Source organism: Schistocerca americana, chromosome 6 (genome assembly GCF_021461395.2).
Source record: "Schistocerca americana isolate TAMUIC-IGC-003095 chromosome 6, iqSchAmer2.1, whole genome shotgun sequence".
Taxonomy (NCBI): domain Eukaryota; kingdom Metazoa; phylum Arthropoda; class Insecta; order Orthoptera; family Acrididae; genus Schistocerca; species Schistocerca americana.
In genome coordinates, this window is record NC_060124.1 from 119893006 (window position 1) to 119919456 (window position 26451).

The window sequence follows — 26451 nt, forward strand, 5'->3', positions numbered from 1 at the left end:
CACAATGCTTTTCATGTTTCAATGCAATACTTTCTTGCTTTAACAACGTCAGTTCTGCTTTCAGAGCAGTTCTGTGCTGGGACCCCTCTTGTTCCTGATTTTCATAAATGACCTGCCAAACTGAACACTAGCTAATGCTGTATTGTATGTGGACGATATAAGCTCAAAATGAGACTGACTTGCAACACAAAGTAGAAATAACTAAAGAAGAAGCAGGAAAATGGTTTAGAGATAAACGTTTATTTGTAAATGAGAAAAAAACAGTATGGATGAATTTCAGCCATGTATTGAATAAAGTAAAGCCCAATATAGTTTTGAAACTTGGTGAACAGAAGATTTTACAAACTTCAAACACAAAATTTTTAGGTATCTGGTTAGACGAGCATCTGAAGTGGGATAAACATATTGAAATGCTCAATAAAAAGCTAAGTAAATGCTGCTACATACTCAGAATGCTGAAAAACTGCTGCAGTGAAAAAACAATAATATGTGCTGATTATGCTCTTATGCATAGTATATTGCGGTATGGTGTCTTATTTTGGGGTAATTCAAGTCTGGCAAACCGGTCATTCATTATTCAAAAACGAGCATTAAGAATAATGAAAGGGGCTGCACCAAGAGAGCCCTGCAGGGAAATTTTCAAAGAATTTCAAATAATGTCGCTTCCATCTTTATATATGTGGTGTCACCGCCAGACACCACACTTGCGAGGTGGTAGCTTTTAAATGGGCCGCGGTCCATTAGTATACGACGGACCCGCGTGTCGCCACTATCAGTAATTGCAGACCGAGCGCCGCCACACGGCAGATCTAGAGAGACGTCCTGGCACTCGCCCCAGTTGTACAGCCGACGTTGCTAGGAAAGGTTCACTGAGAATTACGCTCTCATTTGCCGAGACAATAGTTAGCATAGCCTTCAGCTAAGTCAATTGCTACGACCTAGCAAGGCGCCAATTATCCTTTGCTATGTATCTAATGAAGCATGTACAGTAATAAGACCAATGTTCACCAACTGAGGATTAAAGTTAAGTATTCCAGCAGCTACGTACTTTTCTTTATAGCATTCATTACGTATCCTGTTTCAGATCTCACGCCAGCCTGCGTGAGTTAAACGCTTGCCTTTCGGTTACCCGTCACTGTGGATTGGCTGTCTTGCCAGTCCACAACAATATATCTATGAAAGTATCTGCTTTTTCAAATCTCACCCCCAATTTTCTTCTTTAAATAGTGAGTGCCATGACTACCCAGCAAGACACAGGAATGATTTCCACAGAGAAACACACAAAACAGCCCAATATCACAAAAGTGCAATATATCACCCCAATATCCTTTTTAGTGCTCTTCCCTTAAGCATCAAACAGACAGAAAAGTTTTATGTTTTTAAAAATGAGCTTTAAAAAAATGTTATCAAGAGAATGTTTTTACAGTGTTACGGAGTACATGGATTTTCAGAACATAGTGACATAGTGGTGAATGATAATGATAATTCATATTTGAACAAATGTATGAAAATAGTCTGCCTGTGCACACTATAATTAATTAATTATTGTTTCTTCTGTTATTCTCTACTAGAGTGGTCAATGATAATGATAAGTCATATCTGAAAAACAAATGTATGAAAAAGTATTCAATATAAATAATTAATTATTGTTTGTTTTGTTATTATGTACTATACGCTGCATGAGATATATATTTGTATATATTTTACCACCATAGGCCAATGTTACTAATTTACAGTATAATAATTAAATTAAGGTGTGGGTTTCTGTTGTCATGTCCTAGTTCATGAACCACGGGCAACGTATGAGTGGCCAAGTAAGTGGTCCTGACAGTCAGGATACCAGTTACATTGGAATAAGTCTGGGCATCTTGGACATATTCTGAGTCGTGGTCAGATTCAGATTCAGATTCAGATTCTTTATTAGTCATTCAGCATTGTTACATGCAATAGACTTCGTCAGTTCACTTAACTTATTAATTTTACAAAAACAATTTTTTACACATTTAAGTTGATATTAGGCATTTCTAAAAATTCTTCTAATGAATAGAATGGATTGGTTAACAAGAAGTTATGAACATTGTCTTTAAATAATTTGTCAGGCTTGATTGACCCATTTTTAGACAATTTGTTATATATTTTAATTGCCATATACTTATGACTATTGTTAGTTTTGGCTAATCTATTTTGTGGCAACAGCAGAGAAGTACACGTTCTTGTATAGTAGCCATGTCTTTCATTTGTTACACTTAAATTAGGTAGTTCAGCAACTATGTAGTTAACACTGTCAAGAATATATAAATTAATTACTGTTAAAATTCTATATTTAGTGAACAATGGTTTACAATGTGTTCTGTTATCTACCTTAGCCATTACTCTGATTGCTTTCTTCTGGATCACCATAATTTCATTTATTTTTCTGCTGTTTCCCCAGAGTATTAACCCATACCTTAAAACAGATTGAAAAAAGGCAAAGTACGCTGTCCTTACGTACTCAAATGCCACACAACACATCAGTCTCTTCAACAAATATATAACTCTTGACAACCTAACCACTATGTGATCAACATGAGAGTTCCATGTTAGACTGTTGTCAAGTACAATACCTAAAAACTTTGCCTTTTGTTTTTCTATTTTTGTAGACTTTGATAGACTGAACCACATATTCTGGGTCTTTTCCTCATTTAATAGCAGACCATTGGCATTAAACCATGATGTTGCATTTGCTTTTGCCAATTTCATATCACTTACAAGGTTATCAAGTACATGGTTTACAGATAGAAAAGTTGTGTCATCTGCATACATATATGTCTTTACATCTATATTTCCTGGTAAGTCATTTATGTGTACAAGGAAAAGAAGTGGTCCCAATTTAGATCCCTGTGGCACTCCATGTTGAACCTCGAGTATGTTTGACAGATGACTTCCTGAACTCACCACCTGGTTCCTTTTATTGAGGTATGATTTGATGATTTGTGTTCAGAGGGCAAAGACTACCAAATCCACCAGTTAGTTCCTCAACCGTTAGGGGTAAAACCCAATGGGACCCGGGGCAAGTAAGGCTAGCAACCTGCTTCCCTGGTGCTTTAAATATGATGCTGGCAACAATCAGAGCAAAATGCCTCGGACCTTTGGAGGTGATGGAGTCCCACCTCTAATTGACAAACCAGGGACTCCTAAGATACGACTCGGCAAACGAATGGTAACGAGATGGGGAGCTATTAATATCAATGGGGGCTACTCTGGGAAGAAGGTAGAGTTGGCAGAGGCTGCAAGTAAGATGGGGTTGGACGTTTTAGCTGTTAGTGACATTCGGGTAAGGGGTGAGAAAGAAGAGGAAGTGGGTAAATACAAGGTTTACCTGTCAGGAGTCAAAGCAGGAATAGCACAATGGGGTGTAGGGCTTTACATCAGGAAAGAAATGGAATCCAGCGTAGTTGCAATAAGGTACGTAAACAAACGACTCATGTGGATAGATTTGACAGTGTGTAGCAAGAAAATTAGGATTGTATCAGTATATTCGCATTGTGAAGGGACAGATCAAGATAAGATGGATAGTTTTTATGATGCACTCAGTGACGTAGTTGTTGGAGTAAAGGACAAGGGCAGTGTTCTGCTCATGGGTGATTTTAATGACAGGATTGGAAATCGAACAGAAGGGTATGAAAAGGTTATGGGCAAATTTGGAGAGGATGTGGAGGCCAACAGGAACGGGAAACAACTCTTGGATTTCTGTGCCAGTATGGGCTTAGTAACCACAAACTTATTTTTTAAACATAAGAACATTCACCGGTATACTTGGGAAGGCAGGAGAACCAGATCTGTCATTGACTATATAATAACAGATCAGGAATTCAGGAAGGCTGTGAGGGATACACGTGTATTCAGGGGATTCTTTGATGACACTGATCACTATTTAATCTGCAGTGAAATCGGTATTGTGAGGCCAAAAGTGCAGCAGGTCAGATCCATATGTAGGAGGATAAGAGGGGAGAAACTTCAGGATAAGGAAATCAGGCACAAGTACATAACAGTGATCTCAGAAAGGTACCAGTTAGTTCAATGTAGTCAATTACAGTCATTGGAAAAGGAATGGACGAGGTACAGGGACACAGTACTAGAAGTGGCTAAAGAATGTCTTGGAACAGTAGTGTGTAAAGGTAGGATGAAGCAAACAGCTTGGTGGAATGACAGTCAAGACAGCCTGTAAAAGGAAAAAGATGGCGTATCAAAAATGGCTACATACTAGAACTCAGGTAGACAGAGAAAGTTATGTTGAAGAAAGAAACAAAGCCATACAGATAATTGCAGCATCCAAGAAGAAATCTTGGGAAGACTTTGGAAACAGGTTGGAGACTTTGTGTCAAGCTGCTGTAAAACCATTCGGGAGTGTAATTAGCAGTCTTCGAAAGGGAGGTAAGAAGGAAATGACAAGTATTATGGACAGGGCAGGAAAACTGCTGGTGAATCCTGTTGATGCCTTGGGCAGGTGGAGGGAATATTTTGAAGAGTTGCTCAATGTAGGTGAAAATACGATCAGTAATGTTTCAGATTTTGATGTACAATGGGATAGGAATGATGATGGAAATAGGATCACATTTGAGGAAGTGGGGAAAATGGTCAATATGTTGCAGTGCAATAAAGCGGCTGGGGTGCATGAAATTAAGTCAGAACTCATCAAATAAAGCAGAATGTCAGGTCTCAAATGGATACACAGTACAATTGAAATGGCATGGGAGTCGGGACAGGTTCCATCAGACTGGACGAAAGCAGTAATCACACCAATCTTTAAACATGGAAGCAGAAAAGATTGTAACAACTACAGAGGTATCTCTTTAATCAGCGTTGTGGGTAAAATCTTCTCAGGTATTGTTGAAAGGAAAGTTCGAGTATTAGTTGAAGACAAATTGGATGAAAATCAGTGTGGATTTAGGCCTCTTAGAGGTTGTCAGGACCAGGTCTTTAGCTTACGGCAAATAATGGAGAAGTGTTACGAGTGGAACAGTGATTGTATCTATGCTTTATAGATCTAGAAAAGGCATATGACCAGGTTCATAGAAGGAAGTTATTGTCTGTTCTACGAGATTATGGAATAGGAGGCAAACATTTGCAAGCAATTAAAGGTCTTTACATAGATAGTCAGGCAGCAGTTAGAGTTGACGGTAAATTGAGTTCATGGTTCAGAGTAGTTTCAGGGGTAAGACAAGGCTGCAACCTGTCTCCACTGTTGTTCATATTATTTATGGATCATATGTTGGAAACAATAAACTGGCTGGGTGAGATTAAGATATGTGAACACAAAATAAGCAGTCTCGCATATGCGGATGACTTAGTTGTGATGGCAGATTCGATTGAAAGTTTGCAAAGTAATATTTCAGAGCAAGATCAGAAATGTAAGGACTATGGTACGAAGATTAACATCTCCAAAACGAAAGTAATGGCAGTGGGAAAGAGATATAAACGGATTGAGTGCCAAATAGGAGGAACAAAGTTAGAACAGGTGGACAGTTTCAAGTACTTAGGATGCATATTCTCACAGGATGGCAACATAGTGAAAGAACTGGAAGCGAGGTGTAGCAAAGCTAATGCAGTGAGCACTCAGCTACGATCTACTCTCTTCTGCAAGAAGAAAGTAAGTACCAAGACTAAGTTATCTGTGCACTGTTCAATCTTTCGACCAACTTTGTTGTATGGGAGCGAAAACTGGGTGGATTCTGGTTACCTTATCAATAAGGTTGAGGTTACGGATATGAAAGTAGCTAGGATGATTGCAGGTACTAGTAGATGGGAACAATGGCAGGAGGGTGTCCACAATGAGGAAATCAAAGAAAAACTGGGAATGAACTCTATAGATGTAGCAGTCAGGGCGAACAGGCTTAAATGGTGGGGACATGTTACACGCATGGGAGGAGCAAGGTTACCCAAGAGACTCAAGGGTTCAGCAGTAGAGGGTAGGAGGAGGCGGGGCAGACCAAATAGAAGGTACCTGGATTCGGTTAAGAATGATTTTGAAGTGATAGGCTTAACATCAGAAGAGGCATCAATGTTAGCACAGAATAGGGGATCATGGAGGAATATTATAAGGGGGACTATGCTCCAGACTGAATGCTGATAGGCATAATCAGTCTTAAATGATGATGATGATTACAAACACATATAATGTAACATGACAACTCCTATATCATTGTATATGATAAAATGGATGCTCAATAAATGAATGAATGAATGAATCAATGTCACCTTGAGGAACATGAATAATTTCGTCTTTCGTCTTTAGTGCGGATGTTAATCATGCATTTTCGTCACTCATATAGTCGAAGCATGTCCACTGAATATCGTCATTTATTAATTTCAGACACACATTTGCACCCTTCTTGTGTAACCAAAAGTTGCAGTTAATGCACCGAATTCCTTTGCCTACACGTTTTTTACACTTCCTGCACGAAGAACTGATTTTGGACCATCCTATCACCACACAATCCTACCGGCGCCATCTTGTCCTTTTTCTACTAGTGCTCATAGTTCTTAAGATGCACTTCTTAGGGCCCACATTTACTTGACACTTTTGTTGTTTTGGTCTGTAATTCCTCCTCCAAAAATATGGAAAGCAAGTGATTTGTTTCACAGTAATGAAGATGAGGACATGCCCGTAGCTCTTAACGTATGCATTTTAGAGCCTAAGTTTACTTTGCTTTTTTTGTCAAATGATCACTCCTGTCATATCTCTGAATACTGATCATTCCTCCTGGGACTCATTCTATATCCATCACATCCATGTATGTGTAATATAAGCTGACACAAATTTAGTGTGAGACTGTTTGTTGATGAGTGTAGCTTACTGATTGGGTTTAAAAATTGAGATGCATACTGATCATCAGAACACAAAAATTGTTTTTTAATAAATATGAAGGAACTGAAAATTATGTGTTGCAGTGTAGTATATGTTCTTTAATGAATGTCATTCCAACCCATTAATAGCAGGAGATTGAGCCAAGACTACAGATTATGAGACAACCAAAGACAAATCACCAGATCACGTAAGTTACAAGCTCCACAGCAAATACCACTAGATCTCTTTTATCATGGACCCAGTGGATATGTTGCTTATGGCTTATTACAGAGAATGCCACTCCATGAGTGGGCACTCAACAACATGGAATACCAGTGACTGCAAATCAGACAAGAGTATATATGGCTGTAACACTATTAGAAGCTGTCAGATTGAGTGTGGTAGCTCAGATGCTAAGCACAGAAGTTTCTTATGGGATCCATCCCATAAGCACCTGCAGTTATCATTAACCATTCATGGTGGGTTGTGCTTATTACCCTTAGTTGTTATTAATATTTTTGTTGCTACTATGGGAAGAGTTAGTAGTACACATTGTTTGCAATTTCAGCTGCTGGTATTCAAAATTCAAACTTTAATTATAAGACAATATAGCATCGAGGTTACTAAGTCACTGGGCTTGCTTGCTGGCCTTTTTTTTGTGGGTAGTAGTGTAGGAGAAGAGTTCACATCTGCATATGGCCGTGCAGATTTAGGTTTTCTATGGTTTTCCCTTATTGATCAATATGAATGTCAGGATGGTTCCTCTGCAAGGACATAGCCCATTGCTTTCCTCATCCTAGCCCTATTCACATATATGGTCCGTCCCTAATGATCCCATCAACAATGCAATGTTAAATTCTGATCCCATTTTGGCCCTCTTCTTAGTGAGATTCCTCTTTTTTTGAAGACTGGTACATTCATTGCATTGTACACTCTGATGCCAACTGAAAGATTCCTTATGGAGAAAACTCACAAGCTGTGGTTGCCTTATTACCTGTCATTTCCCTACATTGTCCTTTGTTACATTTGGAAAGCTGGAAAGCCACATTGGCTCCTCAGAAAGTTCAATTGTTAAGGGAATGGTCTGCAAAAGTCAAGGTTCAGTACAGTGTATGGAAGATTGATTCAGAAAATTTTTTTATACCGGTACTTTGGAGATTTTATGACAGTTCAGTAGTATAGGTGTCTAAACCATTTGATAACTTTAAACTGAATAACTTACTTATGAAAACTGATTTTCATATTAAAAAAGACAGTGCGGCAAAGTGTCTCCCTAACCATTTTTAAGCAGCTGCACATATGTTGCTGATTATAGTGGGCACAATGACTGATGTAGAAATTGGCTTAATTTAGATCTTAGACATTTGCAAAAATTCCAGTCACTATCCCAAGCAGAAAAGAGGAACGATCAAAGCACTGGTGAACTGAGCTAAAAGAACCTTGAATCATGGTAATTGGAGGACAAGATCAATCATTTAAGAACTGCTTTCAGAAGAAACGGTGATTCTGACAAAAAGATAAATTGGGCTCTACACCCTGAAAGGTCTGGAGTTTTTATGAAAAAGACCCACCTAATGAGAAAGTCTTCCTCCTATTCTTAAAAACAGTCACATACTGCATCAGCAGAGTACTAAGAAGAGACAGTACTGATCCAGTGTTTAAACCACCAACAAAGTTGCATATATGTTTGAAAAATGCAAAGAACCAACGCCTGCTGCTTGGCATGGCAAGAGTAAATGAAATTCTTTGCACATATTGTCATGTGTGCACAGGAACTACCAAAAGATGCATGAAGAACCAACTTCATAAACCCAAGAGCAATTGTTATCTGAGAAATGCTGATTAATCAGTGGTATCAGAACATGCACAGGAGCCAGGGAACCACTAAATTCATTTCTCCAATAATGTGGGTTTATAAAGATTGAATCATTACTATGCTAGGATGTACACAGGCACCACAAAAATCCATAAGCACAAAACAACTTCAACAGAAAAAATAAGGACTGAAGTTAGACAAGATGTGAAACTTAGCGTTAAAGCAAATAGTGGCATCTTATCCTCACTACAAGCTTCACAGCACACACCAGCATGTCACCATAGTCTTAGGCAGCGGCCTGATGAGGTCACAACCAAGTCATTGTGTGGATATGTAAAAACAATATTGCTTTATGAGCTGTTTTAAGTTTGAAACTGCTATTGGAATCTATGTTGTCTCTGATGATGCCTCCAGCAACGGGAAATAAAACACTGGGCAGAGAAATATGCTTTTGATCACATCCTAATGTTCATAAAACAAAACAATTTGTATGATGATATAAGAACTTGTAATGAACATCTGCATACAGATGAGAGGTACATCTCACAATATTTTCTTTTAGTGTTTCCTGGTAATTCCTCTGAATTGAATTGAATTTTTGAATATTATGTTTATTACCTTCCCACAACTTTCTGAAGCTGGGGGGAAAAAAAACAAACTATATTAACATTTACCTTGGTAGCAGCAGTGAAGCAGTGATATCTTACAAGTTTTCAAACAAAGAATGGGAGGAAACATTTTCAGACTTACTCCACATATATTGAAGTTTGTAAATTGCACCCTCCAAGAAACATTAGAGAGAAGTGTGTACCACCACACTGATATTTCTATCAAATGCCTGAGGGCATACAAAAATCTCTAGTATTCTTTGGAGATGATGAATAAGTAAAATGCCAGGGTTACTCTGAGTTATATTTTCTGGGCATTTATGCAAGTGTGTTTAAACTGAAGCTTTTAAATAACACCACTGGATGTGCTGCATTAAAAGAACACATCTGTTAAACTCAAAAACTCCCACCAAAATTTTAACTGATTATTAAGGATACTTCCATATTTATATTAAACTTGGATATTATGAATTATTGTGTGTGAAAGCAAGACTGTATACACAAGTCTTAAGTGAATAATTATGAAATTCTAGAGGTTAATTCAACACCCAAAAATGTTGACTCCAAATCTGAAGTGGAACTCTATACAACTAGGATGTGATTTAGTACTATACTCACACGTTACAAAACCAGTATAAAAATATTAAATGCTACCAATGATTAAGAAAACTGAACAATAAATAATATTAAAAATGTAACATGGTACACTTGTGAGAGTTGTGAAACTGAAGTTAAATAGCTGAAGAAAAAAAAATTATTTTATATATGCTGCATTGTTGTTCAGCTCTACTCAGCTTAAAAAGATTTAATTTTTAATGTATTACAATTAAAAGTCATTGCCAATATAATGCATGTACTTTTACCTGATAGTCAAGATTTGGTGGTGCTTTGAATCCCGGTGCAAGAAACAAGTCTCCATCCAGCAGTTCAGGCTTCATATATTCATTGAGATATGTTCGACACAAATGGCGGTCCCAGTCATCTGTGATGTGTCCTCCATACATAATTTCACCAAACAGATAGCGCAAGTCTTCCCATGGGACCTTTGTACTATTTTCTAAGTAGTTGTATAGTACATTCACACTTATTGTTAAGTCACCTGGAATAGTATGAAGCAAAAAATACTGCCACACTCAGGTAACACAACAACTGAAAATTATGGCCTCGAGCACATATACGAAATTTTTAAAAAAAAAAAAAAAAAAAAAAAAAAAAAAAAAAAAAAAAAAAAAAATCATATTCCAATTGGCAGGTGTATCAATTCCCTCTAACTTGTTTATCGTCACTCTAATGTATCAGTGCTTTTCTCTACTTTAAATGTTATGCTGTACTTTTTATGTCTTTTAATCAGAGGTAGCCAGTTAGAATTAGCCCCGGAATGGGAAAATAAATGGTGGTGTCAAACTCATAGTGCCAGACTGTGTCTACAGTGTGTTTCAAAGTGAGGGTGTAATGACTCTGTTGACTGTAATATTGCAATCAGTTGGCGTATTAAACTCGACAGCCCTTGTGGTGCTATTCAAGAAAGGCAGGCTGTGTGCTAGTGCCATGTTTCACTCTCTTCCTTGTCACTGTCATACAACACAAGCATGACACTACAATGTTCACACATTCATTACAGTCAGCTACATTCCACAGATGCACTTAATACACAAGTTTCACATGCCATAAGGAAAGGAGCCATTGTGTGGAAAGGAAGAAAAGCCTCAAGGTCTCACAGTCAACTGTAATATATTTTTGTTATTATTGGCCACATTGATCCAGTTGAGTCATTCCCTGTCCAAGTTTTTTTAGAAGGTTGTACTTTTCTCTGGCATTCTGTGCAACACCATTTCATTCTTTTGTATCATAATTCTCTCAATTTGTCTGGAATCTCTATGGTCCTTCTATGTGTCATTTCTGGTGAAAATTTGTGGTTCTTAAGAAGTGTACCAATTTTATTTTTGTTCTCTGCATCTGTTATCTGGGGTCCAGCTGCATTAAAGTCTTTCTGGATTTCTCAGATACATTGTCTTCTTCCAAAGATTTATCATCACAATTTGTTGTATAATGCTGTTTCCTAGCATTCTCTTTTTCATTATCCTGGTCATTGGTTCAATCTCGCAATATAGAGTTTCTGTGGGAAGATTCTCCAGACTCCTCTGGATTATTTTTTATTTATGAAAGTTCTCTTGATTCTTCTTTTAGTTTTGAGGAGCTGATCAGTTCTTTCATTTTTAATCTGAAAAAGGGTTTTGCAAGTACAAGTGGCTTCTGGGTGGGTTATTGTTTTATAGTGTTGGATCTTAATGTTTGTGACTTTTGTTCTGCTTTTCTTCTTGTAAAGAAACTTTGCTCTGTGCATTTTCTTTGCATCTCTGCACTTTGTATATTCTGGTTACATCTTTTGACTTCTGAGCATTTTGTGTGTGTGTGTGTCAAATAAAATCTGAGTCCACTGTGTTTGATGTATTGATTGTGAACCCAGAACTAATCAGATGTAACAGGTTATGGGCACAGAAATGCAAAACATATAATGTTTTGTGGAAAGTTAATTCAGATGGGTAACAATAATTCACATATCAGAGAAGGAAAGTTGCCACTCACCATATAGCGGAGATGCTGAGTCATGATAGGCACAACAAAAAGATTCACACAATTATAGCTTTCGGCCAGTAAGGCCTTTGTCAGCAGTAGACACACATACATACACAAACTCACGCAAACACAACTTGCACACATGTCCGCAGTCTCAGAGAACTGAAATTACATTGTGAGCAGAAGCACCAGTGCATGATGGGAGTGGCAACTGTGTGGGGGTAAGGAGGAGGCTGAGGAGGGGAGGGGGAGGGATAGTATGGTGTGAGTGGTGGACAGTGAAGTATTGCTGTTTAGACAGAGGACAGGAGAGAAGATGCGGAGAGGGGGGGGGGGGGGGGGGGGGGGTAAGTAGTGAAAAGGAGAGAAATAAAAAGAAATTAAAAGACTGGGTGTGGCAATGAAATGACAGCTGTGTAGTGCTGGAATGGGAACAGGGAGGAGGCTGGATGGGTAAGGACAGTGACTAACGAAGGTTGAGGCCAGGAGGGTTACGGGAATGTAGGATGTATTGCAGGGAAAGTTCCCACCTGCGCAATTCAGAAAAGCTGGTGTTGGTGGGAAGGATCCATATGGCACAGACTGTGAAGCAGTCATTGAGATAAGGGATATGTTTGGCTGCAACAGGGTGGTCCACTTGTTTCTTGGCCACAGTTTGTCGGTGGCCATTCATGCGGACAGACAGCTTGTTGGTTACCACAGGTGCCCTGCTCGTCACTATTGATGCCATCTCCCTGTACACTAACATTCCTAATGCCCATGGCATTACTGCTATCAAACATTACCTTTCCAGACGCCCTATTGATTCCAAACCAACAACCTCCTTCCTAGTTTCCATGACCAACTGTATCCTCACTCACAATTACTTCTCCTTTGAAGGCATTACCTACAAACAAATCCACAGTACGGCTATGGGCACCCGCGTGGCACCATACTATGCTAACCTATTCATGGGCCATCTAGAGAAATCCTTCCTAAAAACCCAGAATCCTAAACCCCTCATCTGGTTCAGATTCATTGATGACATCTTTGCTACCTGGATTGAAGATGAGGACACCTTATTCACATTCCTCCAGAACCTCAACAACTTCTCCCCCATTTGCTTCACCAGGTCCTACTCAACCCAACAAGCCACCTTCCTAGATGTTGACCTCCCCTTCAGAGATGGCTACATCAGTACCTCCATCCATATCAAACCTACTAATCACCAGCAATACCTCCACTTCGACAGTTGCCACTCTTTTCATACCAAGAAGTCCCTTCCGTACAGCCTAGCCACCCGTGGTCATCACACCTGCAGTGACGAGCAGTCCCTCTCTAAAAATACCGAGGGTCTCACAGATGCCTCCATTGACCGTAATTATCCTCCCATCCTTGGACAAAAACAAATCTCCTGTGCCTTATCTTTCCAGTCTCCCACCACCACCCAAAGTCCCACAGTCTGGCCACAGACTAGCATTCCCCTCGTAACTCAGTACCATCTGGGACTGGAGCAACTGAATTACATTCTCCGCCAGGGTTTCAATTACCTCTCGTCATGCCCTGAAATGAGAAATGTCCTACCCACTATCCTTCCCACCCCTCCTACTGTGGCATTCCACCGTCCACCAAACCTACACAATATACTCATTCATCCTCACACAACCCCTGCTCCCAATCCCTTACCTCATGGCTCATACCCGTGTAATAGACCTAGATGAAAAACCTGTCCGACACATCCTCCTACCACCACCTACTCCAGTCACGTCACTAACATTATGTATCACATCAAAGGCAGGGCTACCTGTGAAACCAGTCATGTGATCTACAAGCCAAGCTGCAACCACTGTGCTGCATTCTATGTAGGCATGATAACCAACAAGCTGTCTGTCCGCATGAACGGCCACCGACAATATGTGGCCAAAAACCAGTGAACCACCCTGTAGCTGAACACACAGCCAAACATGATACCTCTCATCTCAATGACTGCTTCACAGCCTGTGCCATATGGATCCTTCCCACCAACACCAACTTTTCTGAATTGCGCAGGTGGGAACTTTCCCTGCAATACATTCTATGTTCCCATAACCCTCCTGCTCTCAACCTTCGTTAGTTACTGTCCTCACCCATCCAGCCTCCACCCTGTTCCCATTTCAGCACTACACAGCCGTCATTTCACCACTACACCCAGTTTTTTAATTTATTTTATTTTTATTTTTATTTTTATTTCTCTCCTTTCCGCTACTTAACCCCTTCCCCCTCTGCACCTTCTCTCCTACCCTCTGTCTAAACTGCTACACTTCACTGTTCGCCACTCCCACCATACTATCCCTCCCCCTCCCCGCCCCAGCCTCCTCCTTAGCACCACCCAGTTGCCACTCCCATCATGCACTGGTGTTGCTGCTTGCAGTGTAGTTTTAGCTCTCTGAGACTGCAGATGTGTGCGCAAGTTGCATTTGCAAGTGCGCGTGTGTGTGTGTGTGTGTGTGTGTGTGTGTGTGTGTGTGTGTGTGTGTGTGTCTACTGCTGACAAAGGCCTTAATGGCTGAAAGCTATGATCGTATGAATCTGTTTATTGTGCCTATTGCACCTCAGTTCTCCGCTAGCAACTTTCCTTCTCTTGCATTGTAACTTTTCTTCTTATTTCTTCTTGAGGTTTGAGGAAACTGAATGCAAACGGAAACACACTGGAACTTAATGACGTTTGGTAAGTATCATTCCTGAATTATGTCAGTGCAGTGGTTATGAGAGGGAGATTAGAACACTGATTTGTAAACATGGATGTACATCTGCATAGCTACAGTGTGCTGACCTAATACATTGTACCAGCATTGCCGCTCGACTGGAGTAACGGGTTATATATGGTTGAGTGGGTAAGGGGAAAAAGGAGGCAGAGGGCAGGAGGAAGGTGGGAGGGAAGAGTAGCTGACAGTTACGAGGGCGATGTAGCAAGCACACGGAATAGGAATGTGGCATTGTTGGGAATACTCTGGCACAGCCAGGATGAACTGCATGTTCTCCATGATGACATAGAGGTCGGGAATGAGACCGAATTGAGAAGGGGGCATGGACAACAAAGTCCAAAATCCTCTGGAACTAAAGAGTTTCACAAAAATTGTCTTTTTACTAAGGATTTCCATTTAAGTTCATTGAGCATTTCTGTTACACATTTGTATGGGATGTGACAACCTGATATGATCCTAGAAGTACATCTTTGATAATTCATCAATGACTGTTGTCATGTCCAATTTATAACGACTTCAAACACTGCAACAATTACTGTTGTTCTTTTATTAGGATAACGGAATTCGGCATCACTTTTTCAAAAGTAATTACTCAGCAACAACACTGACATTTTGAAGTTGATGCAGAACATAATCATAATGCACAATACAGTAGAGCATCGATTATCCAAACTTCGGTCAACCGAACGACCGCTTAACCGAACTGTGTACTTGCTCGCACCTGTTACTCTTCCACCCTACCGTCCATCATCCCCCTCACTCCCAAACCAAGTTTCCCACAGTAGTCGCCGCACTGGGCCACCGCTGGCGGAACATTGCTTCTAATGGGGCCTTCACAAGGCGCTGCTGACCGGCCAAGCCACCAGTCGCTGGGTTTCAACAATCAGCACACTTCTGTTGGCTTGGCACTGGCAGTAGAAGTAGCAGCAGTATCAAAGCTGTTCGCAGCAACAGCTGCACCAGCTTAGAGTTGAGGCGTGCTGCTCCGCGCAGTTTGAAGGATTGCGCGCCCCCAAGAAGAGCTTCTCACAGTGCAAACAGTCACCTTCTGTTCTCTGTTACGACCACTTGTGTGCTGCTGTGTGAAGAAGTGAACTTGACAATACAAAATGATTAAACGTAAATGTGTTGTCCTTTCTATGAGGGACAAGTATGAGATTATTAAAAGGTTAGAAGAAGGTGAATCTGCAACCACTTTATCCAATGAGTACAAGGTGGAGAAGTTGACAATTACGGATATAAAAAAACAAAAGACGAGCATAGCAAATTTTATAGCTATGCTTGATTCTACTGATGGATCAACAAGCCGTAAAACTATGAAGCTCGCCACTAACACAGATCTAGATGATGCTGTTTACAAGTGGTTTACACAAAAGAGATTGGAAGGAGAACCTATCTCATGCCCCATTCTGTGAGGGAAGGCAATGCAGTTCAACGGAAAACTTGGAGGGCCTTCGAACTTTAAAGCTAGCACGGGCTGGTTAGAACGCTTCAAGTCAAGACATGGCATTCGTGAGCTTACAATACAGGGAGAAAAACTGTCAACTGATTCTTCAGCAGCTGATTCTTTCAAAGTCAAACTAAGGGACGTATTAAGGGAAGAAGATTATGCTCTCGAAAACGTTTACAATGCTGACGAAACTGGACTTAACTGGAAAGCTTTACCGAGAAAAACTCTTGTTTCATGTCATGAATTAGCAGCACCTGGTCCTAAAACAAGCAAGGACCGTATTACAGCTTTGGCTTGTGCTAATGCTACTGGAAGTCACCGACTGCCTATGTTCGTCATTGGTAAAAGCAAAAAACCGTGTTGTTTCAAACACGTTAATATGTCAGCCTTGCCTGTTGTGTACACCTCACAAAAGAGTGCCTGGATGGATAGTACGATTTTTATGAAGTGGTTTCTGGACGTTTTCGTACCCTCTGTACAAGCTCATCAGCTAAAGAATGGGAAGAGGGAGAAAACACTACTTCTCCTTGACAATGCACCAACTCATCCATCATGTGATATTTTAAATGAAAAAGACGATTTCATAAAGGTAATATTTCTTCCACCTAACTTAACCTCCTTATTACAGCCCATGGATCAAGGCGTTATTGAGACTTTCAAACGATATTACAGGAAAGAATTGTTGCCTAAGTTATTGTTAGAAAGAGAAGAGGATGGAGAAGAAAGTCTCTTAAGAAATCATAAGAATATTGACTTGAAAGACATGTCCTACATGATCAGCGCAGTTGGAATAGTGTAAAGGAAGAGAATTTGAAGAGAACCTGGAATAAAATTTTGGACACAGAAGAAAATTCACAAGGTATGATTGAAAATGATGAATAGAATGATATGTCCGAAATTCTCGGTATGCTAAAAGAAATAGATTGCCACGAACATGATGACGAAGACGTTCATGAATGGATGAATATTGATGATGCAGATCCAGGACACCAAATCATGCAGGACAGCAAGATTGTAAACGTCGTCACTGATAGAGATGACGCCACCAGCATCTCATCAATCAGTTCTCCAGAAAGTGAAGATGAAAGTATACCAACAGCTTCTGAGGCGTTCATTTGTTTAGATACTGCCTTGCGATGGTTTGAAACCCAAGATGAAAGTGACCAGATTCAGATATCTGTAATGAAAAAAGTACGTGACTTAGCTGCTCGTAAGCGTGTAGGCTTGCTTAGACAGACCAAAATAAAAGATTTTTTTAAACGTTACTTTTGTATACTGTGTGTATTGTTCATGCAAAATGCGTATGTAATATGTATATATTTTTCTTTAATAAACTGTGCCACATACTATACAGGGTGTTACAAAAAGGTACGGCCAAACTTTCAGGAAACATTCCTCACACACAAATAAAGAAAAAATGTTATGTGGACATGTGTCCGGAAACGCTTAATTTCCATGTTTGAGCTCATTTTAATTTCGTCAGTATGTACTGTACTTCCTCGATTCACCGCCAGTTGGCTCAATTGAAGGAAGGTAATGTTGACTTCAGTGCTTGTGTTGACATGCGACTCATTGCTCTACAGTACTAGCATCAAGCACATCAGTATGTAGCATCAACAGGTTAGTGTTCATCACGAGCGTGGTTTTACAGTCAGTGCAATGTTTACAAATGCGGAGTTGGCAGATGCCCATTTGATGTATGGAATAGCACGGGGCAATAGCCGTGGCGCGGTACGTTTGTATCGAGACAGATTTCCAGAACGAAGGTGCCCCGACAGGAAGACTTTCGAAGTAATTGATCGGCGCCTTAGGGAGCACGGAACATTCCAGCCTATGACTCGTGATGGGGGAAGACCTAGAATGACGAGGACACCTGCAATGGACGAGGCAATTCTTCGTGCAGTTGACGATAACCCTAATGTCAGCATCAGAGAAGTTGCTGCTGTACAAGGTAACATTGACCACGTCACTGTATGGAGAGTGCTACGGGAGAACCAGTTGTTTCCATACCATGTACAGCGTGTGCAGGCACTATCAGCAGCTGATTGGCCTCCACGGATACACTTCTGCGAATGGTTCATCCAACAATGCGTCAATCCTCATTTCAGTGCAAATGTTCTCTTTACGGATGAGGCTTCATTCCAACATGATCAAATTGTAAATTTTCACAATCAACATGTGTGGGCTGACGAGAATCCGCACGCAATTGTGCAATCATGTCATCAACACAGATTTTCTGTGAACGTTTGGGCTGGCATTGTTGGTGATGTCTTGATTGGGCCCCATGTTCTTCCACCTATGCTCAATGGAGCACATTATCATGATTTCATATGGGATACTCTAACTGTGCTGCTAGAACATGTGCCTTTACAAGTACGACACAACATGTGGTTCATGCACGATGGAGCTCCTGCACATTTCAGTCGAAGTTTTCGTACGCTTCTCAGCAACAGATTCGGTGACCGATGGATTGGTAGAGGTGGACCAATTCCATGGCCTCCATGCTCTCCTGACCTCAACCCTCTTGACTTTCATTTACCCCGGTACCAAATGTAAAGACTCTTCGTGCTCGTATTGTGGATGGCTGTGATACAATACGCCATTCTCCGGGGCTGCATCAGCGCATCAGGGATTCCATGCGACGGAGGGTGGATGCATGTATCCTCGCTAACGGAGGACATTTTGAACATTTCCTGAAACAAAGTGCTTGAAGACACGCTGGTACATTCTGTTGCTGTGTGTTTCAATTCCATGATTAATGTGATTTGAAGAGAAGTAATAAAATGAGCTCTAACATGGAAAGTAAGCATTTCCGGACACATGTCCACATAACATATTTTCTGTCTTTGTGTGTGAGGAATGTTTCCTGAAAGTTTGGCAGTACCTTTTTGTAACACCCTGTGTATTCCTAGCGAAGTTGCCTTTGTATGTTACTTTGTAATACTAAAAGAGATGCCTGTTTTTATGAATAAATTTTGCTGTACAGTACTTCTTTTTGGCAAATAAAGATGTACAGTTCGATTATCCAAACAAACCAGTTTTCCGAACACCCATGTTCCCCAATTACTTCGGATAATCGACGCTCTACTGTATCTGATATTAATATTACTTTCAAGTCTCACTGCAAATATGTGCAGGTTACAACTATCTTCTGCACCATGGAAATAACTCTGTAGTTACATCTATTAAGATACTTACCAACATTGAAAGGATACACTCTGTTCCATCCTTGAGGTCCAAATTTCCTTCTTTCAGCTATTACAGCATGAAAGTAACAAAGTGAAAAAAGGATAGCCTTAAATTCAGTCTCTTTGGAACACATTTCCAATGTTTCTTGAGTAAAGTTGTCCAGTGCTTTATGGAGATTTGCAAGCATTCCTGTCGGTGGTTCATTGGTAATTTTTATTGATGATTCTAAAATCCCTTGTGGAATGATATGAGCTGCGGGATCACCTGCTGGTTCAGCACTCATAAAGAGCCTGAAAGCTGTGTGTGCTGATTCACTGCATTGTTCCATCTTTTTCTCCAGTGATGGGAGCCAGTTCTTTACCAGATGTATATTCTGAAGGATTACCCAATGACCTTTCTGTGATGCAATTTCCATAGCTTCTTCTGCAACAACTTCTTGACCCTGACCTAGGGATACATTATGAAAATTTCTTTTGTCAAATGTGAAACCTAATTTTTTCCCTAGCTTCTCAACATCTTTTAATGGATCTACACCAGGAGACAGTATGAAGAAAACCGGTGTTGTAGATGTTGTCTCCTGGAATGACTTTGCGAATTCAACATTACGGGCTTCTGTGTACTTGTTCCCTAGTTTCTCTTCAATGAATGTCCTCATTGCATATGTCATTCTGTCTGGTCTTAGAGACCTCATTATACAGAGTCTTTGTAAGGCTGATTTATTTTTCCATTCTTGTGGCAATTTTTCCCTTTCAGGTGTTTCTGCTTCCACATATTTTTTCCACCTCTTGGCAGCACCTTCTATGTCTCTATCAAGATTTTTGAACTGATCCATGTTTGTCAGTGTTTTAATACCTCCCCAACCCATATTTGTGAGAAAATCCACAGGGCTCACCACATTTGGATTTGCAGGAAATCGTAACAGAAAATCAAGTTCTGCAGGATGTATTTCATTGCTTGTAAGAAGTATCTGTATTGCCATTTGTGCCATAAAAATCAATTTGTCACATTCAAAGAGGCCACGACTGGTATACATAAAAACACAAAATGTTATACTGTCAATCAGATGCAAAACTCTCTCTGATAAAGCTTCAGCTGGTTGTGCTTGTGCAATCGCATTTTGAAATACCACACTGAAAGCTTTAAGTGAAAACTGATACATAGGATTGATTTTGTGCAGATCATTTAATATAAAATACAAAAGTGATGCCCTTGTGGCAGCAGGACGGTACTGTTCTCTTGCTTCATCTATTTGAACAGAAGTGACTTTTGCTTCAGCTACTTTAACTTCAATTTCTGCTGCTGTTCTCTTAGTAGTTTCTAGATTTGTGACTAAAGTTGTATCGCTCAAAATATCATCCCCTGCTGATGCCAAACGCTGCAGCAAATCATCTTCAAGCATTTTCAGTGTGATTTTGAAATCATTTTGTTGTTTTGTGAGCTCTGACTTCAGACTTTCAAGATCTGGTCTTTCAGCTTTGACCACTTCTGCTAAAATCTGTTCCTCTAATCCATCTCTTGTCACTGTGAAATTAATTAATGTTGTCTGTGCCTGCATTTCTGGCTTATAATGTGGATTTGCCAATTTTGTCTGCAAAATAAGTCTAAACCGAGGATTATAGTCCACTTCCTTGTCACCCATTTTTATTGCTTTACCTTTCTTTATCAGGTTACGCCCAAGTAGTGGTTCTAATACAGCATCAACAGATTCTCCAATATTCTCTAGTAAAACAGTATATCCCTCTGCTATAGAAGTTTCAATAACATCCATACAAGTTTTTTGACCTAAACGTACAACTTTTAGTTCCTCACCATACTTTGTTTTTATCCACTTGATACCCTGAAGTTGTGGATCAATCATCAATGGCCAGCGGGTGGAGTTAGTTAGAATAGTCGCATTTTCTGCGGACATGCGATCACTTGGAAGGCCTTCATTGTTCCAAGCTGCAATTTGAGCATCGTCTGTCAGTAAGCTTAATGGATCCATACCCTCTGTGAGTGGTATTGCTGGATCTAGTTGTGCAATGAACGGTGCCCAGTACTTCTCTTGCAGGTCAATTCGATATTGTCGAGTAAAGCAGCCAACATAAGATATAAATGCAGTCACCATCAGGACATCTCCAGGCAACATAGAAGCAGCTTCTTTCAAATTAGCTACACTGTCTCTCCAACGGACATTTTCTGATGCTAGACCATTGACTAGGCGATTTGCAAGGTCTATTGTTAAAGCTGTGGCATCAGCTTCTTGTTGGCATTTCTGTTTTGCAGCAAGAGCTGCCTCAAATTCACTAGTTAATGTTGCCAACTGGTCTTCCAAACTCTTCAGCTTTTCCTGAAGGGAACTTAGTCGATCTTTGGCAGCTTGAAGTTCATTGTTTGCTTGTATAAGTGCACGTCGCTTTGGTTCTACTACAACATACACATCATAAAATTTCATTATGTTTATAACCCATGCACACAGTCCTGCAGCTGCCTGTGATTTACTAAGAATGTTTTCAGGTACAAACTCAGGGTCTTTCAAATAAGGCTGTATAGCCTTTATAACTTCTGGATGGATGTGTTCTTTATCATAATATATCAGGTTGTTGAGAAACTCATCAACTTTGGCCATCATAACTTTACACGCTTTCCAGCTACGGTCTTTTGGTATTTTGCCTTTTGGAGCAAACAGCACCATAACAGCTGCAGTCACATTCACTACTGCAGGAGGAGGTGCACCAAAAGACTTCAGTTCAGTTAAATTATTTTTATTCAATGTATTAAGAGCCTCCTGTGCAGCAAGAAGCGCAGGTTCTGCTTTCAGTAATTCTTCTTCACATACTTTCTGCTTGGCACTAACTTCAGCTTCAATTATCCGCACATTTCTTTCCTCTTCAGCTGCAATTACTTTTTCTTTAGAAACTTTCTCTGTCTCTGTAGAAACCACCTGAATTAGTTTGTCAGCAGCATCATTCTTTTCTTTTACTTCCACTTCTTGTACTGCAAGAGTCTCTTTTAGTCCATCCACCTGCTGAGCAGTACTTGCTAATTTCTCCAAACCATTTGTCAATCTTATAATACGGCTTTGTAGTTCATCTGTTTTCTCATTCAGTAACTTAGAATACAGATTGATCTGCTCAAGAAATGTCTTTGGTGTTGTGTAATTGTATCGTTTTTCATTATTTAAGTATACTTGTGACATTTCATTAACAACAGTGTGAACATAAGCCATAAAGAGAGATACAGATCTACGAACCTCCTCCGGAAGCACCTCTACCTCTAGCAAGAAACGTTCAGATACAGACTCCAGAGCTTCCTGTGGCCATTCCTGAAACCAGTTTATAGATGTACAGTTTACCACTGCAGGGAATTTTCTAGCTCTTACTCTTAATGTAGAACCAACTGGTGAAAAGCAGAGAACTACTTTTAACAACCTTCGTACTCTGTCAATGTAAAATTTCCAGCAAACCTCTTTTGTTTCAGGCAATCCTGCTGCTTTTACTTCATTTCTCATAGCGCCTATAATATTTTCAATTTCATCATCTGCAAACAGACCTGGTATTTCACCTGATGCCAGCATGTCATTGACAAGGACAAGAAATTTTTCCTCTGCAACTTGGGAATCAGTCATCAGAAACATAATTCCTACATTCTTAAGTCCAGCTTTCAAATAGAGGGCTGCAAGATCTAATTTCATATCATTCATTGAATAGCCTTTCCGTAGTTGAATCTGAAACACCTCAAGTGATGAAATGAATGCAGACAGACGAGAGAGGGATTGCTTTCCACTGCCTCCAACACCTACTAACAGTGCATTTCCTCGCGGAGCCTCCAGAATTCTGTTTATACGGCAAACATGTTGCATAGCATCTTCAAACATTACCAGATTCATGGCAGCTACTAGGTCATTGTACTGTCCCAGAGCTTCTGCTAACAACCGGCTTAATTGGGCCCAGTTGTTAATTGGCAAGTACTTACTTTCACCGATACCTTCAGCAAAATGACAAAAAATTAGTGGCTTGTCGAAAATGTTTTCATCTATCTCCTGAAATCCCTTTTTAACTACAGTAGCCACTAGCTTGCTGAAAACTTCTGCATCAGCTGTATCAACCAGCTTATCTCCATACACTCGTGTAGCCTCATGAATCCACAGTCGTATAAGATCTCTTGCAGTGGGCACACATTCAGCAATACTGAACAGCATAGCCTGCACACAAAAATGGTTCAGACAATAACAGCATGAATCAAAAAGTAAGAGCTTCATATACATCAATTGTAATTTTGATAATTGGAAGTCCTAGGGGAAATAGAAATATTGGAATGAATAAATGTAACAAATCACTGCATAGCTGTTGAGAGATTAGGCATTAAAAAAGAGATGCATTAATGCAATGTATTTAAAATTATTCGAGAATCAAGAGCAGGAAACAAAACACCCATAACACTTATCTTTACAGATCAATGTTCTCAACTGTTGTAGTTATTTGAAATATTTTTTTTTCATTCTGTATAGTAATTAGAAAAGGATTAACACAGAGTTGTCATTTATTTAATCCCTACTCAATAAGCAAGTTTATAAAGATTTTATCTGAATTTTGTGTTCAAAAATGATAAGTTGAATCTATCAACACAGTGTCAGAAAATGAAATGAAGGAACAGATATCCACTGAAATGGACTTCCATTTGCCTCCACAGAGCTTAATCCCTAAGTATACAGTGAGTTGTTGCATTAACCATTACAATATTTTAATTGTAATTGTGATAAGCTGCATGCTCCTTACAGATTTATCCTACAACACTGTGAGATGTCTACTACAGTGTCCGTCATGAAAACAGGCAGATGAACGTAATTTCACCATCTGACAGTACTGGCAGCTAGTGATAATTTCAAATGTTAGTAAAATTTCCAAAAAATTTCATACGTCTCTATTTTTAGTCTGAAATGTGATGCAGTACTTTCAAAAAGAAAATTACTGTTCACCATTATATACACTCCTGGAAATGGAAAAAAGAACACATTGACACCGGTGTGTCAGACCCACCATACTTGCTCCGGACACTGCGAGAGGGCTGTACAAGCAATGATCACACGCACGGCACAGCGGACACACCAGGAACCGCGGTGTTGGCCGTCGAATGGCGCTAGCTGCGCAGCATTTGTGCACCGCCGCCGTCAGTGTCAGCCAGTTTGCCGTGGCATACGGAGCTCCATCGCAGTCTTTAACACTGGTAGCATGCTGAGACAGCGTGGACGTGAACCGTATGTGCAGTTGACGGACTTTGAGCGAGGGTGTATAGTGGGCATGCGGGAGGCCGGGTGGACGTACCGCCGAATTGCTCAACACGTGGGGTGTGAGGTCTCCACAGTACATCGATGTTGTTGCCAGTGGTCGGCGGTAGGTGCACGTGCCCGTTGACCTGGGACCGGACCGCAGCGACGCACGGATGCACGCCAAGACCGTAGGATCCTACGCAGTGCCGTAGGGGACCGCACCGCCACTTCCCAGCAAATTAGGGACACTGTTGCTCCTGGGGTATCGGCGAGGACCATTCGCAACCGTCTCCATGAAGCTGGGCTACGGTCCCGCACACCGTTAGGCCGTCTTCCGCTCACGCCCCAACATCGTGCAGCCCGCCTCCAGTGGTGTCGCGACAGGCGTGAATGGAGGGACGAATGGAGACGTGTCGTCTTCAGCGATGAGAGTCGCTTCTGCCTTGGTGCCAATGATGGTCGTATGCGTGTTTGGCGCCGTGCAGGTGAGCGCCACAATCAGGGCTGCATACGACCGAGGCACACAGGGCCAACACCCGGCATCATGGTGTGGGGAGCGATCTCCTACACTGGCCGTACACCACTGGTGATCGTCGAGGGGACACTGAATAGTGCACGGTACATCCAAACCGTCATCGAACCCATCGTTCTACCATTCCTAGACCGGCAAGGGAACTTGCTGTTCCAACAGGACAATGCACGTCCACATGTATCCCGTGCCACCCAACGTGCTCTAGAAGGTGTAAGTCAACTACCCTGGCCAGCAAGATCTCCGGATCTGTCCCCCATTGAGCATGTTTGGGACTGGATGAAGCGTCGTCTCACGCGGTCTGCACGTCCAGCACGAACGCTGGTCCAACTGAGGCGCCAGGTGGAAATGGCATGGCAAGCCGTTCCACAGGACTACATCCAGCATCTCTACGATCGTCTCCATGGGAGAATAGATGCCTGCATTGCTGCGAAAGGTGGATATACACTGTACTAGTGCCGACATTGTGCATGCTCTGTTGCCTGTGTCTATGTGCCTGTGGTTCTGTCAGAGTGATCATGTGATGTATCTGACCCCAGGAATGTGTCAATAAAGTTTCCCGTTCCTGGGACAATGAATTCACAGTGTTCTTATTTCAATTTCCAGGGGTGTATAATGAATATAATTGGATAGATAAAAAAACTACTCCCTGTGCAGCAGCAGGAGAACACACATATAAGGGTTTTATGTATGCAAACTTCTGGAGCCAGTGGCTCCTTCTTCGGGCAAAAGATTTGAAGAAGAGATGTAAAGGAAGAGAACTGGAGAGGCTTAGGAGAAGGGGCAGATTTCCAAAAAATCACCCAGAACCCTGGGTCGGGGAAACTCAGCAGCTTCCTTCCCCTTCAACCCTTCTGGTGGAAGAAGGAGCCGCTGACTCCAATACCTTGCATACGCAAAACCTTTTATTATATGTGTGTTCTCCTGCCACCAATTGTTGAGTATTTTTTTTATCTATCTAATTACATTATATTGTCAAAAATTGATTATTTTTGTTATTATATGTAATTAATATTACAAGAAATTTTTTAAGAAATCTTTTTGTTACTGGATTCTGGAAACAGCCACAAAGACTAACATATTTTTGTGCTGAAAAATATGTATAAACATACTCAAAGTTATAGGTGCATGTGATGCATATTTTATATTGAAAACACAAACTTATTCCAAAATAAGAAAATAAAATACCATAAGAAGTGTGAAACTGTTACACCTTTGCAATAAAAAATGTAGCTGCTGTTGAATTTACATTCTTTTGGTCCTTATAGGAACTTCCGGCAATCAAGTTGTTAAGAAAATTATAAAATCAGTTTTTGTAATAGCTTATACATCATTACTGAATCATGTCACTTTTGAATAATATTTACTTGTGAGATACTCGGCATATAGCAGCACGTAAGAACTCTCATGCCACCAAACCGATTCTTGTTCCAAGAGTTTGCCTTAATACAACTGAGAATATTTCCTACCACCCAAAGGGATTAT

At 40.5% G+C, this 26451-nt stretch overlaps 1 protein-coding gene across 1 annotated transcript in view; it reads right to left on the reverse strand.

The window, feature by feature from the left end:
- Positions 1-26451, reverse strand: part of LOC124620004 (dynein beta chain, ciliary-like) — a 588564-nt gene that overhangs the window by 135430 nt on the left and 426683 nt on the right. The window contains exons 27-28 of the mRNA XM_047146668.1: positions 19199-23372; positions 10114-10349 (exon numbers count right to left, since the gene is read on the reverse strand). Of these exons, the coding sequence (XP_047002624.1) occupies positions 10114-10349; positions 19199-23372 (4410 nt within the window). The remainder of the gene's footprint in view (positions 1-10113; positions 10350-19198; positions 23373-26451) is intronic.